At 45.5% G+C, this 17,571-nt stretch overlaps 2 protein-coding genes across 2 annotated transcripts in view; both read left to right on the top strand.

Moving 5' to 3' along the window:
- The window catches only part of LOC149287748 (uncharacterized), a 792,175-nt gene that overhangs the window by 581,881 nt on the left and 192,723 nt on the right, over window positions 1-17,571 (top strand). The gene's annotated exons all lie outside the window — the stretch shown is intronic.
- On the top strand, window positions 12,315-13,433 carry LOC149287751 (uncharacterized). Its single transcript, XM_089492581.1, has 2 exons — window positions 12,315-12,319; window positions 12,671-13,433. The coding sequence occupies exons 1-2, from the start codon at window positions 12,315-12,317 to the stop codon at window positions 13,431-13,433; spliced, it is 768 nt and encodes a 255-aa protein (XP_089348707.1).

The following is a 17,571-nucleotide window of genomic DNA, read 5'->3' as shown; positions in this document are numbered from 1 at the left end:
CGGTTCTGGGACCATGCTGAAAAGGCTTTGGACCCCCTTGAAGCGATGTATGTAAAAAGAGGAGAAGGAAGGAATAAAGGAATGAAAGTGCCAAGGGAAGAGAAGCATAAAAGGACTGCGGAAGTTGGGGGGGGGGGCGGATCTGGGACCTGTTTCAGGCACCTTCCTCCCGGAACCCATTATTAGAGCCTTCCACAGCTCACATTGATGCTTTAAATGACTATTTCACAGAAAATATCTCTCAGATAAGAGCCAAATTGGACATCAGCATTATTACGGAGGCTATAAGTGAGGTGTCCATGAGTAAGATCATACTGGATCAATTTGAATCTGAGTACTGAGGACATGAACAAGCTCCTTGGAAGTGTGAAGAGGAGAACTTGCCCTCCCGACCCTTGCCCTTTTTATATCACCTGAGATATATCATATATGCATCTCTTAGTTAGGGCTATTTTCCATCATGCTTAAAAGAAGCGGTGCTACGGCCCTTTATGGAAAAGTCCTCTCTAGATCCCTTGGAGATGAACAATTACAGACCGGTGTCCCATCTTCCATTTCTAACCAACATAATTTTGAGGGCAGTTGCTCTTCATCTCCAAGCGGTCTTGGATGAAACAGATTATCTGGACCCATTTCAAACTGGCCTCAGGATGGGATACGGAGTCGAAACTGTTATGGTTGCCTTAGTAAATGATCTTTGCTTCAAGGTGGGATGTAACATACCATACTTTAAGCTGTATTATTATGCAGCTTGTTTCAAATGGTTAGAAGAATGGTTCAAATTAGAAAACAAGAATTTATTGAATATAGAAAAAGCTAACCTGAATCTTGGTATACATGCATATATGTGGTATACAAAACCAAAATATAATAATGCTTTTAACCATCATGTTATAAGAAGATCACTGCTTAAAGTATGGTATAAAATGAGACATCTATTTTGGGTGTAATTGCAAGAAGCCTATTACAATAGAACAAAGGACAAAGATACTTCATGGCTAAGATATGGAGATTTAATGAACAAAACACCAGAAGGAAAATACAATATGAAATCTATGGAAGAAGTTAACGAAAGAGGAAACATGAAGGATTGGTTTTTATACAACTAATTAAACAATCGTTTTAAGGCAGATAATAAAGCTCTTGAGTTAACGATGGATAACAATGAAATAGATAAAATTATGATGGACCAAAAAGGTAAACACATATCCAAATGTTATAAACTATTAAAAGAAAGAGATCTAGAAGATGAAATTATTAAACACAGCATGGTAAGATGGGCATGTGATATAAATAAATCTATAACTATAGAGGAACGGGAAAATCATGGAAAGGAACAAATAAACAGGGCCAAGTGGGAATGGGGCCTTTGTGAAGATGGGGAACTGACCTTCCTGGTGCTGGTCCTCCAGGTGAGCAATGCATTGGGCAAGGAGTCCCTCTCGCTCATCGCCTGCAGCCTCTGGTTCCGCTGGAGGCAGGGCCTCTTCTCCAGCATCACCTGGAACAACAAACCAGAACAATGGACAACAATAGATGGATGTGTGCATATATGTATATACGTGGAGGCATCTCTATCTAAGTGCACTCAGACTTATACCTTAATCTGAACACCTAGTGGCTGCAGAAATGAGCTCCAGTGCCTGAAGGCAACTCATAACCGTTGCAAGTCTCTAAACATAAATCTTGCATAGAACATGTCTTTGCATACATAACCATAGATATCTGTCTGAACGTGTGCATCTTCACACACACGTACTTACATACATATGTGTATGTATATATAATTATATTTTATATATACATAAATGTGTGTGTATATATATATATATATCATATATGTATATATATTAACTCTGTGTGTGTGTGTGTGTGTATATATATATATATATATATATATATATATATATATATATACATACAGTATATATTCATAAGCCAACCTTTAGGGTGATGGCGTGGACTCCCATTGTCTTCCTCCTCCGGGCGAGGTGGACTCCGCATGGCCGCCCTGTGTCGCCTCCGCAGGTGTTCTGTGCGGAGGAAAGAGGAACAGGAGACACAAGTGCAGAAATGAGCTCAGGTGCCTCAAGACAACCAATCATAGCACCCCAGTACAGGAAATGTCAACAACCAAGACTCACCCGCAATGGCATTGAGGTCCAATATTGGATGCCCAGCCAGCATCCAGAGATGCCACATCTCATAAAAAACCGGAGGTTTGTGTCATGGTGCGCAGCTGTTGCCATGCTCGCGCATGGCAAGATAGAAGGCTGTCCTCATCACCTTCACTTTGGAGGCCACCTGCTTCTGTGACCTCTCAGACCCCTTCTCCTCATCTTCCTGGCAATCTTTGAGTAGATTGCCCTCTTAGGGTGGGATGTGGACCCCATTATGAGGTCCAGGTCCACATTCCTCTCCAGACAGCGATAGAGGTACTGGGCCTCCCCATCTGTCCAGCGATTCCACTCTCTGGGCATTGTCTCTGGGCAGAGTAAAGCAAAGCACACTACCAATACTCCCAGCCTTAGGACCCAAAACTCACCTCAGGAGGGTCAACCTTTCTACTGTGGCAGGTGCTTGGGACTTTTGTTATCCCACCACTGCCACCAAAATATGTGTGAGGCACACCAAAGATTTTAAACTATAGGTAGCATTGCTGTTTTTAACCTCACCATGAGTAGGGTTGCCATAACCCTCCTGCCGTCGGGACATTCCGGTATTTCACCACTAGGGGGCGTCCCTGCACGGTTTCCTCCTTGACTCCCGGTCTGTTGCCAATCTGGTGACTTTCACACCAAAATGGGTACTTTTCAGAGCCTTTGGTGTGATTTTGGTGCTTGGTTTTAATGGCAATTTTGAGAGTTGAAATAAGTTCCAATTATTTTTATTCAATTAGGGCTATGGTTTATTGCCATATTAACATTACAGGGACTTTTCAGGGATTTTGACTCAATATTTGGTGAGATATGGGGGGATTTGGTGAGTTTTGGCCAAACGTTTGGGGAATTATCTTCGAGGCTTGTTGGAGGTTGCCAGACTCAGGAAGAGGAGCTCCTCCTCTGTTTGGTCCCAGCAAGGCAGCAGTGGGGAGAGGGCCATTTCCTTTGGCACCGAGGTGAGGATGATGAGGAGGAGGAGGAAGAGGAGGAGGAGGAGGAGGAGGTGCGTGGCCATTTTCAATATTTATGTTGCCCCTGTGTATTTTTTCTAACTTTGACTGCCAGGGCTCAATGCTCTGGAAGTCTGGTGTCTGTGAGGCATTTTTAGCCTTCTCTGTTGGAGAGCTCTGGTGCCACAATAAACTACAATTCCCAGGATTCCATAGCACTGAGCCCTGGCAGTCAAAGCAGTGTGTTTTAGACACAGACATCCTCCTTTTGTGAGTTAATGAATGAATCCAGTCCCTAGCCTTTCTATCTCTCTCACACTCTGCAGGAGTAATAACCCACTTTGAGACTGCTTTAACTCAGTGCTATGGAATCCTGGGAATGCTAGTGTTTGGGAGACATTGAGACTTCTCTGTCAGAGATGGCTCTGAGGCCACAATAGACTCCAATTCCCAGGATTCCATAGCACTGAGCCCTGGCAGTCAAAACAGTGTGTTTTGGACACAGACATCCTCCTTTTGTGAGTTAATGAATGAATCCAGTCCCTAGCCTTTCTATCTCTCTCACACTCTGCAGGAGTAATAACCCACTTTGAGACTGCTTTAACTCAGTGCTAGGGAATCCTGGGAATGCTAGTGTTTGGGAGACATTGAGACTTCTCTGTCAGAGATGGCTCTGAGGCCACAATAGACTACAATTCCCAGGATTCCATAGCACTGAGCCCTGGCAGTCAAAGCAGTGTGTTTTGGACACAGACATCCTCCTTTTGTGAGTTAATGAATGAATCCAGTCCCTAGCCTTTCTATCTCTCTCACACTCTGCAGGAGTAATAACCCACTTTGAGACTGCTTTAACTCAGTGCTAGGGAATCCTGGGAATGCTAGTGTTTGGGAGACATTGAGACTTCTCTGTCAGTGATGGCTCTGAGGCCACAATAGACTCCAATTCCCAGGATTCCCCAGCACTGAGCAGTCTCAAACTGGACCATTTCCTCAGTGTGGATGCACCAGGGGAGGAAATCTGGGCACTGCAGTTCAACTACGTTTGGAGGGTTATGGGACTCCCTGCCAGAGATAGCTCTGGGGCCACAGTGTACTACAATTCCCAGCATTCCCCAGCACTAACCCAGGACAGTTAAGCCACTCTCAAACTGGATTATTTCCTCAGTGTGGATGCAGCTTTGGTGAGGAACTCTGGGCATTTCAGTCCAGCATTGTTTTATTTCTGCAGTGTATTTTGGACCAGAGACAAGGTGACCAGGCATCCTCCTCCTTTTCCAGGACATGTCCTCTTTTTTTTTTTTTTTTTTTAAAGGCATGTTTTATTTTAGAGAAATGGAGCAAAGCTCTTAGGAACCGTAATTCTTAAAAATCTTTGCAGGTCGAACTTTCAGAAGAACCTTAGTATTTCTAATGGTTCTACTAGCAATAATACACAGCAAACTATGAAAAATTACAGTGGCCATGGTAAACTTTTTTCATCAACTCAAGAAATCCCAGCATCTAAATAAATCAAGATCTTCTTTTTTGAACATAGTTTCAGTATGACAGAAAAGGGTAGTAAGGAAACACAAATGCTTAGATCCAAACCATTTTCACTGGTGGGAAAAGGCAAATCATTTTTGCAAAATTATGTATTTTGTTGCTTCCAAACCTCTGCTAGACTGTGGAGGTGGTTCTGGGGACAGCATAAGGAAATTGATAAAAGTTATCTCACACACCCCTCCAACCATACACAATTCTACAGTGGGACCCTTGGTTGGATCAAAAGCCTTCTGTGAATGGAAGGAACCTTTCCATTTGCAGATGGCAAAATCTGAGTCCAACTCAAATATTTTAGGTTTACTCTAATAAGTTTCATCATTACTAGCTTGTTATCACAGTTACTAAACATCAACGATTAACCAAGAATGTTGAAAACTTAAGCAGCATTCTTTTACAGCAAAACAGACATGTCCTCTTCTGTCAAATTTCAAAATGTCCTCCATTTGGATCATGCCTAAGAAACATGCATTTATATTAACATTTTTAAAAAATCATCAATTTTTTCGCGTGTCCTCCATTTATTAAAAATGTGTCCTCCATTTGAAAATGTTGTCCTACATTTGTCCTACATTTGTCCCGGTTTGGAGGTCCTGGCTTATGGCAACCCTAACCACGATCCAAGTGATGTTTAAAATAAAAACGAAGGCTTATTGTAATACAGGATGGAATAAATATAACTCCTTTCAAAGCTTGTTCAATATGAATAAATAATTAGTGCTACCAAATTCACTTCTAGGGCCCAAGCCCCATAGGCTATCGACACAGTTAAGATACACAACTCATCCCTCTCTTTCCTAGAGTCTGTTTGCGACCCAAGTCCTTTCCTTTGGACTCAAGGAAAACCCCGTTTCCAGTCCCTCGGGAGGACTGCTAACAACCCAAGCCCTCACACTGCCTTGGCTAGAGCCTTCCCCTCAGAGTCCAAAGTCCCAACTGTCAGTCTTCTTCAACTAACAGCCACCGGTTGGTTTTCCCCTCTTCTCAGACAGCACCTGATTGGCTGAGCTCTAGCTGCCTTTTCATTGGTCAGCTTGAGGCTCTATTCGCCACAGGGCCTTCCCACGCAAACTTTTTGCTGGACAGCAGATGGCGCTGTAGGAGGCTTTTGCGCATGCGCCAAAAACTCCAGGCTTGCTGGAAATTGATGGGTTTTAACGTGAAATATAGATATAAATATAGATATATGGATTATATATGATGATAATATATATATACACACACACACACACACACACACACACACACAGAGTGGACCCTTGTTGTAGGCCAGGGTTTGGTTCCAAGATCCCCATTGTATAACAAAATACGGGGATGCTCAAGTCCCATTGACTATAATGAGAGAGCAAAATGGAGTCTGTAATAAAAACTGGAAAATCAAGGTTTGATATTTTGTATTTATACTGTTGTGGAACTTTTTCTGGCCGTGGATGCTATAAAAAATCCATGTTTAAGAAGGGCAGACTGTATAAGTATAATATATAGAAGAATATATAAGTACATATAATATTATCAAAGTCAGTCCTAGTTAGGCATCAGAGAGTCCACAGAGGAGAGAAGCCATACAAATGTGAGCATTGTGGGAAATGTGTTTCATTGAAATCAAACCTAGTTAAACCTCAGAGAGTCCACACAGGAGAGAAGCCATACAAATGCCAGCATTGTGGGAAATGTGTTTCATTGAAATCAACCTCCTTCACCTCCCTTGATCTTTTTAGGAAGGAATTAAAGACCTTTCTCTTCCGACAAGCTTTGGCCCATGTGCCCTGATTACATGCTGTTCTCCCCTGATATGCAATGGTTCTAACTAGCTAGTTTGTCTTCTTTGGTTTTAACGCTTGTTGTAGATTTTATAGTGTTTTAAAGTATTGGGTTATTTTTATGATGTTTTTATACTGTATGTTTTTATATTGCATATTGTGCTACATTTTTTTTCCTTTGCTGTACCCAGCTTTGATCTATTTTTGGAAAAATGGGTTATAAATAAACATTATTATTATTATTATTATTATTATTATTATTAGTGAGACATCAGAGAGTCCAGACAGGAGAGAAGCCACAAAAACCCCAGGAGTGAACTAGCATTATTTTTGTCAGTAAGGAATGCAAAGATTATATTTCCAATCCAGTGGTGCTAAGAAAAGGACCTTGTGATTTTGCTTTTACGGTTTGTCTGTCCATATGTCTGTTTATGTTTTAAAGTTATATTTTGTTAAGATTAGGTTTTAATTACTAATAGTAAAGATAATGGCTTTGGGTTGTAAATTTGGCTGGGGATTGTGGGTCATGGTATGGGTTAGGTAGAGGGGGGTTGGGATTTGTTGCAGCTGGCTAGAAAGCAAACGCATGGAGAAATATGGAGGTACATATGAATGCACATGGATGCACCTGTAGCGGGGACTCTAACCCCATGAGACCGGGAGGGGTCCTTGAGCTATCCGGCACAAAGAAGAAGTCAGGAGTCCGAGATGGTCCAGGTTAAAACGCTTTATTTCTGCGCAGGGCAACAGCACGCCTGAATGGCGATACCAAGACTGCCGCAACCTCCCTTGTTTGAGTTACATACTTATACATTTTCTCTGTCTATCTGTGCCTAGCATAAGCAAATTACAGAAGCAAAATAGCCAGTTCCTAATTTGGGTTATACTTCCTACCTAGTCATGCGGTGATCAAGAATTGTTAAAGAAGATTCAAAAGTTCATGAGCAGGTTTCAAAATTTGCTAGCGAGATAACCAGGTGTCTCTGCAGAAACTGCTAACTGTCAAAAATAGCTTTGTGGTTAAGCTACATGAAACCGATAGGGGAGGGGGAGAGCAAAGAGTAGAATTGCCAATAGTCTTGCTGTTCAAGTGAAACATTGCTGTTTAAGCAGAGCTTGTCTACGTGGCATTTCTAGCCTCTGTTCCTATTTCTTAACATGAGCGTAGCCATTTTATATTTATAAACTTCAAACCTCTCACACCTGCGCATGTATACACCCCCACATTCTGGTCAACATCAGCATGTATATATAATCATAACTGTATATATGTTTACTTCCGGTCATAACAGCATAACTGCCCTGCGATTACTGTAATTGGAAATTTATACTTTGTGATGTTTTTATGATATGTATTTTACACATGATTGGCTCCAGAGGACACTCTGAGGGCTGCCATTGGCTGGAATCCCCTCCCTCCCACCATCCCTGGCCCTGATTGGCCGGAACCCCAGTCCCTCCCAACATCCTTGGCTCTGATTGGCTGGAGTCCCTGTCCCTCCCACCATCCTTGGCCCTAATTGGCTGGAGTCCCCGTTGCTCCCATCATCCCTGGCCCTGATTGGATGGAATCCAATTTTGTGTTCTGGGGGCTATTTTGTGCTGCTTGTGACTGTTGGGAATAATGTTCCGGAACCTTCTCTGAGGCCTCAGTTGAACAAAGATATCTCTTTCTCTCTGAGGCTTCAGAGAGAGAAGGAGGCCTGGCTTCTTGGGCCAAAAGGAAGGAAGTGTGTCCTTTTGTGTGTCTTTTGTGTGTCTTTTGTGAGAGGGTTTTCCTATTACAAAGCTCTGCTCCTTCTGGGGAACATGGGTTTTAAAAGGGATCAGAAATGGGGAGGATAGTTTTAATACAAGCCTTATTCATATTCTTCACAAACACTGGGCTTTGGCTTCTAAGAGGATGATTGCCCCCAAAAAAGGCCAAAAGTGGCTCCTTTGGGAGGTTTTAAAAGTCTCCTCAGTTTCCTTATTAAGAGATTTTCAGGGAAGAAGGAAGGAGACAGACCAGACCATTTCATATGACCAAATAAACATAGAAACAAACAAGAACAACAAAAATAAGGATTAGACAGATAAACAGACTGCTTTTTTTTTAAAAAAGGAAAACCATTATTTGGTGCTTCTGCCCTTTTACAACCAACTCAGGTTGTATCTGCACTGCAGAAATAATCCAGTTCTAAAGGTAAAAGCCCAGGATTCCATAGCACTGAGTGTTTAAAGCGGTGTCAAAGTGTCTTATTTCTGCAGTGTGGATGCAGCCTTCTTGGGAAAGGGGCTGATGATGGGGAAAAGCACTGGAGAACTCTGGAGGTTTCAGCAGATGATGTATTTATTTATTTATTGATGATGCACTCATTTCACATCTATCTATGGGGACATAACCAGGGCCCTCTCCAATTCCCCATCCCCTCATCCTTCACCACTCTAATAAGTCATGGAGTATCTGTTGTGTAGGGGAGCTGCAGTGAATCTATGATAGGTCCAGGGGGCTTTGTTTGAAGTACAGGGAGGAAGGGGATACCCACCTCTGCATCGGCCCAAAGGAGGCATATGTCACTTGCGTATCTCACAAACAGGATGCTGTTCTCTTTAGTCAACATTATTTCCTGTTCTAGATCAGTGTCTGATTTGCCAATAAAGTATTGGTTTTTTATCCGTTAGGAAGAGCTTTCTTAATTGTCTGTAAAAGAACCATGAAAGATCATAACCCTGATCATTAGGATCTTCTCGTGTCTTTACTCTATAACCAGTTCTGTCTATTTGGATTAATTCTTTATAGGAGATCCATTTTGCGTCCTTTTTTGAATCTCTGGTCTCTTATTGCAGGAACCCTTGGACACAGCTTTGGGACACTTTTTGCTGGAAGTGACCCAAGTGCAAGACCACCAGGACCCCGGCCAGCTGATGGCCGACACAGAGGCCAAGCGGAGGGAGATGGGCTTCAACAGAAAGAGGATGCAGAGATACAAGAACTCTTTGGTGAGTTGAGGTTCTTTACTATTACTTTCACCTGTGTCACTGCTGGGCCAGTTCATGAAAGCAAGTGGAGAACATACTCTTCCAATTTAGCAGAGACAGTCCTGGTTAATCTTCTGTCACCCCACTTCTTCAGGGGCTTTTAAAAATGTCCTGGTTGCTCTCTTATCCTCCCACTTTCCCCCTTCTCAGCTCACTTCAGTTCCTGAGTGCCATTCAGTTTGCCCCCCATCAACTCAAAAGTGGGGAGAGGAGAGGAAGGAAGGAAGCAGGGTATTGCCCTTCCCAGGAAGCTGAAGTTAAAGCAAACTGCTGTGCCCTTCCTAGCTTGTGTGTTCTTCCTCATAAATAACTTTGGCCATCTCCACCGCCTTCTGGATTACTTGTCCACATGTGTATTGCTTTTCCAATCTGTGAAAAGTTGGGGGATGTGGGAGAACATCTCTGGATCTAAATATGGGGTGGGCCCAGTGGACCTCAAGTCCAGATTGCTTCCCAGAAATGTTTTTTAATAATGACATTTGGTTCTAAAATTTGGCAAGAAATGGCTAGATGCACCATAATTCTTTGGTGGCTAAATGTACTGTAACTGTTGGGATAGTCAGTATCCTAATCCATCCTCAGTATCCCAGCCATGGCCTAAATTATATTGTATATTATATTGAAAGGATTCAAGACAAAATGGATCTCAAGGCAGTAGCTTTTTTCTTGAGGACAGCATTTAAAGTTTATTTCCTGGACTGAATTCTGAAGTGATGAAATAAATATTTGGATGCACCATGTGCTTTCCTCGCCTTTTGCTTAGTCACTCTCTGGATGAGGGCTATTTTCTGTTGCAGGTGACCTTTGCGGATGTGGCGGTATATTTCACTGACGACGAATGGAAACTGTTGACGAAGAAGCAGAGGCTTATGTATAATTATATAATGATGGAGAATTATGAGAACGTGGCCTCTGTGGGTAAGGAACCGGAATCCACTAGCATTATAGAATCATAGAGTGGTATAGACCACAAGGGCCATCCAGTTCAACCCACTTCTGCCATGCAGGAATACACATTCCAAGCACCATCCACCTCTGTTTAAAGACCTCCAAAGAAGAGGACTCCACCAAACTCTAAGGGAGTATATTCCACTGTGGAAGAGATCTTACTGTCCCAAGTTTCCTCCTAATGTTTAGGTGGAACCTCTTTCTATGTGGCTTGCATCCACTGTGGTGTCTCCTTTTTCTGTAGTAGCAGATAGCAAGGTTGCTCAATCCTCAATATGATGACCGTTTCCAATATTTAAACATGGATATCATATCCACTCTTAACTTTCTTTTCTCCAGGGTAAACATACCCAGCTCTCTAAGGTGCTTCTCATAGGGCTTGATGGTTTCCAGATCCTTCACCATTTTGGTTGCCCTCCTCTGGGCATGTTCCAACTGAATTGTGGAGCCCAGAACCAGACACAGGATTATTCCAAGTGAGGCCTGACCAAAGCAGAATAGAGTGGCACTATTACTTCCCTTGATCTAGAAACTATACTCGTATTGATGCAGCCTAGAATCACATTGGCCTTTTTAGCTGCCGCATCACACTGTTGGCCCATGTTCAACTTGTGATCTACTTGGAGTCCTAGATCCCTTTCAAGCGCAGTTTAATTGTGTTAGCAGCATCCTGTAGAACATTTGAATTTGTAGTTTAGTGAGGCGCTATTGGTGGAGAGACACCAAAGGAGAGGGGCCTTGGGGATTGGGAGGCAGCCATGAACCTGACAGATTTTAAGAACTGGTTTGAGATAACTTCTGAGAATTGGCTCAAATCCTTGTTTGTAGACATATTTAGGGGTTCCATTAAGCAATTATGAGTAATATCTATGAAGGGAGGAAAGGGGGACACAAACCTGCTTTTCTTCTAATGTTTCTTTTCCAACCTGAGCTTAGCTCCATGGTTGATTCCAGAGGCCCTTTGTTACCCAAAGTGCTATGCTTTTAGGGGAATGTGGTACTTAGCTGAAAGCAGACATATAGTTTGGTTGGGGCAAAAGTAACCTTGGGATTCAGCTCAACTCTATCAGGCCCGGAAGCACACAGAACTCCAAAGGCATTTGAAATAGGTTTTTATGTTTTATTAGGGGAAAAGCAATATACACACATATACAGATATAGGTGTTCACACACACACACACAAGAACTAGTAACAAAGGTGGGTGAAAAGTGTGAGGCTTTGCTAATGGTAAAACTTTACCGAGATGGATCTTGATTGCAATAGCTGAGGGTCCAGAAAGGGGAGAGAAGTCAGTAACTCTAATGGCAAGTGGGGCTGGTGAGTGTAGTGAGGTGTTTAGCAATGTAAACCGACAGACTGTCTGTCTTTAATTGAACTGATGTCAAAGAACAGCCAGTCAGGGCAGATATTTATTCTGTGATTGTTTCTTGGGGTCAGAAACCAAGTGTTCAGAAAGGTTTATATCATTTTAGAAAGATTCCTGGGGGAGAGAATGGTTTGAAACCAAATTGAATACAATGGGTGCTTGGTGGAAATATCTAAGACAAAATGGATTAGCACACCGGCTCTTGGGTCCTTCTTGGCTCTGAATTCCTATTGCGTTCAAAAGCCAATATGCAGCGCAATCTGAGGGTGACACTCCCAGATGCAGCTCAAGAATAACACAGCAGAGTATGGAAACAAATATCCAGACATAGATATTGGCAATGCACTGACCACTTTTCACTTAAAAATAAATCAGAAACACAATTGGTTTCATTTAAATCCTTGGAGGTTCTCTATCTTGAGTTGCAAAATAATACAAATATTTGCAAGCTCTACTCTGACTTTCATCAACTTCACCATCTCTTGCTCACACAACTCCAATCCAATCCACACCAATCTGCATGTGAGCTGTATACTGGTTGTGAGTTATCTCCTGGAGCCAAACAGCATGAAGTGACTTCTGCAGTTAGCTTCCATCATGCCTTGGGCTCTGACTCAGGACTCTATGGCAGTCTCACAGGATATGATTCCACCTGTCAATCAAAGTATTTTTTCACATGGTTAATGGAATATTATTTCAACAGTCCTTTAACTATCTGCTTCCACTGATTCCCTCATCAAAGTTCCCTCAAACTCTTCTTTGGTAGCTCCTATGAGTAAAGATACAATCATTATATGGATTTAGGGGCATCCAGAACAGGGTCATGCTCAGGTCACTCACACCAACTTTATTAATCTAATCTAAAATAGGGAGGGGTGAACGTGGAGCTAAATCTTGGGGTAACATCTTCTCTTAACACTGAGATTGTCTTGTCTGTCATTTTCCTTGTTTACAGAATCACTTGTCAGTCATGAGAGAATCCACACAAGAAAGAAGTCACATAAATGTCAGCATTGTGGGAAAGAAATTGCTTACAAGTCAATCCTTGTCAAGCATCAGAGAGTCCACACAGGAGAGAAGCCTTACAAATGCCAGCATTGTGGGAAGTGTTTTCCTCAGAAGTCAGACCTAGTGAAACATCAGAGAGTCCACACAGGAGAAAAGCCATACAAATGCCAACATTGTGGGAAATGTTTTTCATTGAAATCTAGCCTAGTGAAACATCAGAGAGTCCACACAGGAGAAAAGCCACATAAATGCCAAGGTTGTGGGAAATGTTTTTCTTGGAGGTCAAACCTAATAACACATCAGAGAGTCCACACTGGAGAGAAGCCACACAAATGCCAGCATTGTGGGAAATGTTTTTCTTGGAAATCATACCTAGTGAGACATCAGAGAGTCCACACAGGAGCGAAGCCATACAAATGCCAGCATTGTGAGAAAGGTTTTTCTCAGTGGTCACACCTAGTAACACACAAGAGAATCCACACAGGAGAGAAGCCATTCAAATGCCAGCATTGTGAGAAAGGTTTTTCTCAGTGGTCACACCTAGTAACACACAAGAGAATCCACACAGGAGAGAAGCCATTCAAATGCCAGCATTGTGAGAAAGGTTTTCCTCAGAAGTCAGACCTAGTGAGACATCAGAGAATCCACACAGGAGAGAAGCCACACAAATCCCAATAGTGAACTAATATTATTTTTGTCAATAATGAATACAAAAAATACATTTTCAATCCAGTGGTGTTAAGAAAAGGCCGTTGTGATTTTGTTTGTAAGCTTTGTCTGTCGATATGTCTGTGTTTGTGTTTTAAAGTTGTATTTTGTTATTTTTAGGTTTTAATTGCTAATAATATAGTTACTTTGGTTTGTAAATTTGGGTGGGGATTGTGGGTCGTGGTATAGGTTAGGTAGATGGGGGGCTGGGATTTGTTAGAGCTGTCTAGAATAGTTATGGCAGTGATAGCTTTTGCAATGTGGGGGATGTTGGCTGAAGAAAGTTGGGGGCAGGTATTGACAGAAAGGGCTAGTTTGTGGGAATGGCAAAGGGGGCCTTGTTACCTGTGGGGCTTAGACTGTGGGAATTGGAGGTGGGGGCTAGGTTTGGAAGAGGGAGGAGTTTTAGGTGTTGGGGTTTCAATATATTCTTTTAATTCGGGAGGGCAGTTCTGGCTTGAACACTGAATTTCTATGTGTTCTCATTAAAATTATTTGTTGTTTCAACACACTGGACTCTTTGATGCACAGAAGTTCTGAATTTGCCCAAAACTGACCCTTTATTCTCTCCTCAGTCCTCAGCTCCATTCCCAGCCATAAAAACAGCAGAGGCAAACACACACACTCACAAACAAACATACAGGATACACAGGGGCAGCTATATTTCCAAATTAGATCCTTCCTTTCCTGCCTTTCCTTCCTGAGTCCAGCTCTGCACCTTGGGCTCCATTGCGGTCTCCTCAAAGGAAGAAATGAGGGAAGGAAGGGGAGTCCGTTGAACCCCCAGAGCATACCTTCCTATCCCGCAAAGGGCACCAGCAGAATAAGCAGCAGCATCTAGGCCCTGGCAATCCCTGCGCATGCTGAGGAGGGGCATCGAGGGAGATGTTGCGGTCGCCCAGGACCAAAAGCCTAGGTGATTCCAGCAGCAGCTCTGCTAGGGGGAGTCTGTTAAGCAATTGTGACTAGTCTTTAAGCTGAGGCAAACACATTCGATGTGGTCCATCTTACGGATAGGTATCCTGCTCAAGGCAAGATTGTCTTTATGGACCAAAGTGACGTCCCTTTACCTGCTCACTGAGGGAGAACCCGGCTGGTAAGGCCTGAGCCCAGGAGGCTGAGCTATCATCACCCAGCCAGGTCTCCGTGAAACAAGCCAGGTCAGCCTCTTGGTCCAGAAGGAGATCATGGACTATCTGCGTTGTATTTTTGACAGACCTGGCATTACACAAGAGCAGGGAAAGGGTCTGTGGCTGGTTTGGTATGCTCTCTAGCCCTTTTGGGATAGCAGGGGGAACGGAAGGGGAGAGAGATATTTGTCAGGCTCCTAATTGCAGCCCTTCTTGCAACAGAAAAGGCAGTACTTTGAAAAAGGAACAGCTTTCATTGAAGAAGATACATGTACAGTGCGCCCGCACCATAAGTGGGCGCGCCATACACGGCTTGAGCATACGCGCTCAAGCCAAGGGGTGCACGCGGGGCGGAAGGGGCGGCGGGTCCCATTCAATTGAATGGGTGCGTGCACCCGTTGTGCCCCGCGCGCTGCCGTGCACAAGCCCCATTGGAAACAATGGGGCTTGAGCATAGGCGGAATTTGCCTTACACGGCGGGATCCGGAACGGATCCCCGCGTAAGGCGAGGGCCCACTAATAAAAGTTACTTTTTTGTCAGGAATGAAAGAAAGTATAAACATATCACTTTTATAACCATATCAATTAACCCCACCCCATTAAGCTATAAAGATAATTAATTAGATAGCCCTTTCCCACGCAGTGTCCTTCCATCCAGGATTCTGGCAGCGTTTCTAAAAACAAGCTCTCATGTGCCTTTTCTCAACCACTGCACCTCTGGCCTTGGACCACAGAACTCAGCCACACAACAAGCCTCTGCCTGCCAAGTTGAAGAGCCCTCCCCCCGACCTCCATCTTGAGGGGAGAGAAGCAGGCAAGAAACAACAGGCCTCCGCCTGCCAAGTTGAAGAGCCCTCCCCCCGACCTCCATCTTGAGGGGAGAGAAGCGGGCAAGAAACAACAGGCCTCCGCCTGCCAAGTTGAAGAGCCCTCCCCCCGACCACCATCTTGAGGGGAGAGAAGCGGGCAAGAAACAACAGGCCTCCGCCTGCCAAGTTGAAGAGCCCTCCCCCCGACCACCATCTTGAGGGGAGAGAAGCGGGCAAGAAACAACAGGCCTCCGCCTGCCAAGTTGAAGAGCCCTCCCCCTGACCTCCATCTTGAGGGGAGAGAAGCGGGCAAGAAACAACAGGCCTCCGCCTGCCGAGTTGAAGAGCCCTCCCCCCGACCTCCATCTTGAGGGGAGAGAAGCGGGCAAGAAACAACAGGCCTCCACCTGCCAAGTTGAAGAGCCCTCCCCCCGACCTCCATCTTGAGGGGAGAGAAGCGGGCAAGAAACAACAGGCCTCCGCCTGCCGAGTTGAAGAGCCCTCCCCCCGACCTCCATCTTGAGGGGAGAGAAGCGGGCAAGAAACAACAGGCCTCCGCCTGCCGAGTTGAAGAGCCCTCCCCCCGACCTCCATCTTGAGGGGAGAGAAGCGGGCAAGAAACAACAGGCCTCCGCCTGCCGAGTTGAAGAGCCCTCCCCCCGACCTCCATCTTGAGGGGAGAGAAGCGGGCAAGAAACAACAGGCCTCCGCCTGCCGAGTTGAAGAGCCCTCCCCCCGACCTCCATCTTGAGGGGAGAGAAGCGGGCAAGAAACAACAGGCCTCCGCCTGCCGAGTTGAAGAGCCCTCCCCCCGACCTCCATCTTGAGGGGAGAGAAGCGGGCAAGAAACAACAGGCCTCCGCCTGCCGAGTTGAAGAGCCCTCTCCCCGACCTCCATCTTGAGGGGAGAGAAGCGGGCAAGAAACAACAGGCCTCCGCCTGCCGAGTTGAAGAGCCCTCTCCCCGACCTCCATCTTGAGGGGAGAGAAGCGGGCAAGAAACAACAGGCCTCCGCCTGCCGAGTTGAAGAGCCCTCTCCCCGACCTCCATCTTGAGGGGAGAGAAGCGGGCAAGAAACAACAGGCCTCCGCCTGCCGAGTTGAAGAGCCCTCTCCCCGACCTCCATCTTGAGGGGAGAGAAGCGGGCAAGAAACAACAGGCCTCCGCCTGCCGAGTTGAAGAGCCCTCCCCCCGACCTCCATCTTGAGGGGAGAGAAGCGGGCAAGAAACAACAGGCCTCCGCCTGCCAAGTTGAAGAGCCCTCCCCCCGACCTCCATCTTGAGGGGAGAGAAGCGGGCAAGAAACAACAGGCCTCCGCCTGCCAAGTTGAAGAGCCCTCCCCCCGACCTCCATCTTGAGGGGAGAGAAGCGGGCAAGAAACAACAGGCCTCCGCCTGCCAAGTTGAAGAGCCCTCCCCCCGACCTCCATCTTGAGGGGAGAGAAGCGGGCAAGAAACAACAGGCCTCCGCCTGCCGAGTTGAAGAGCCCTCCCCCCGACCTCCATCTTGAGGGGAGAGAAGCGGGCAAGAAACAACAGGCCTCCGCCTGCCGAGTTGAAGAGCCCTCCCCCCGACCTCCATCTTGAGGGGAGAGAAGCGGGCAAGAAACAACAGGCCTCCGCCTGCCGAGTTGAAGAGCCCTCCCCCCGACCTCCATCTTGAGGGGAGAGAAGCGGGCAAGAAACAACAGGCCTCCGCCTGCCGAGTTGAAGAGCCCTCCCCCCGACCTCCATCTTGAGGGGAGAGAAGCGGGCAAGAAACAACAGGCCTCCGCCTGCCGAGTTGAAGAGCCCTCCCCCCGACCTCCATCTTGAGGGGAGAGAAGCGGGCAAGAAACAACAGGCCTCCGCCTGCCGAGTTGAAGAGCCCTCCCCCCGACCTCCATCTTGAGGGGAGAGAAGCGGGCAAGAAACAACAGGCCTCCGCCTGCCAAGTTGAAGAGCCCTCCCCCCGACCTCCATCTTGAGGGGAGAGAAGCGGGCAAGAAACAACAGGCCTCCGCCTGCCAAGTTGAAGAGCCCTCCCCCCGACCTCCATCTTGAGGGGAGAGAAGCGGGCAAGAAACAACAGGCCTCCGCCTGCCAAGTTGAAGAGCCCTCCCCCCGACCTCCATCTTGAGGGGAGAGAAGCGGGCAAGAAACAACAGGCCTCCGCCTGCCAAGTTGAAG

Source organism: Sceloporus occidentalis, unplaced genomic scaffold (genome assembly GCF_023333645.1).
Source record: "Sceloporus occidentalis isolate IW3139 unplaced genomic scaffold, rSceOcc1.0.p SCAF_57, whole genome shotgun sequence".
NCBI classification, from domain to species: Eukaryota; Metazoa; Chordata; class Lepidosauria; order Squamata; family Phrynosomatidae; genus Sceloporus; species Sceloporus occidentalis.
The sequence above is the reverse complement of the archived record's forward strand: the minus strand, read 5'-3'. Positions and strand labels throughout refer to the sequence as shown.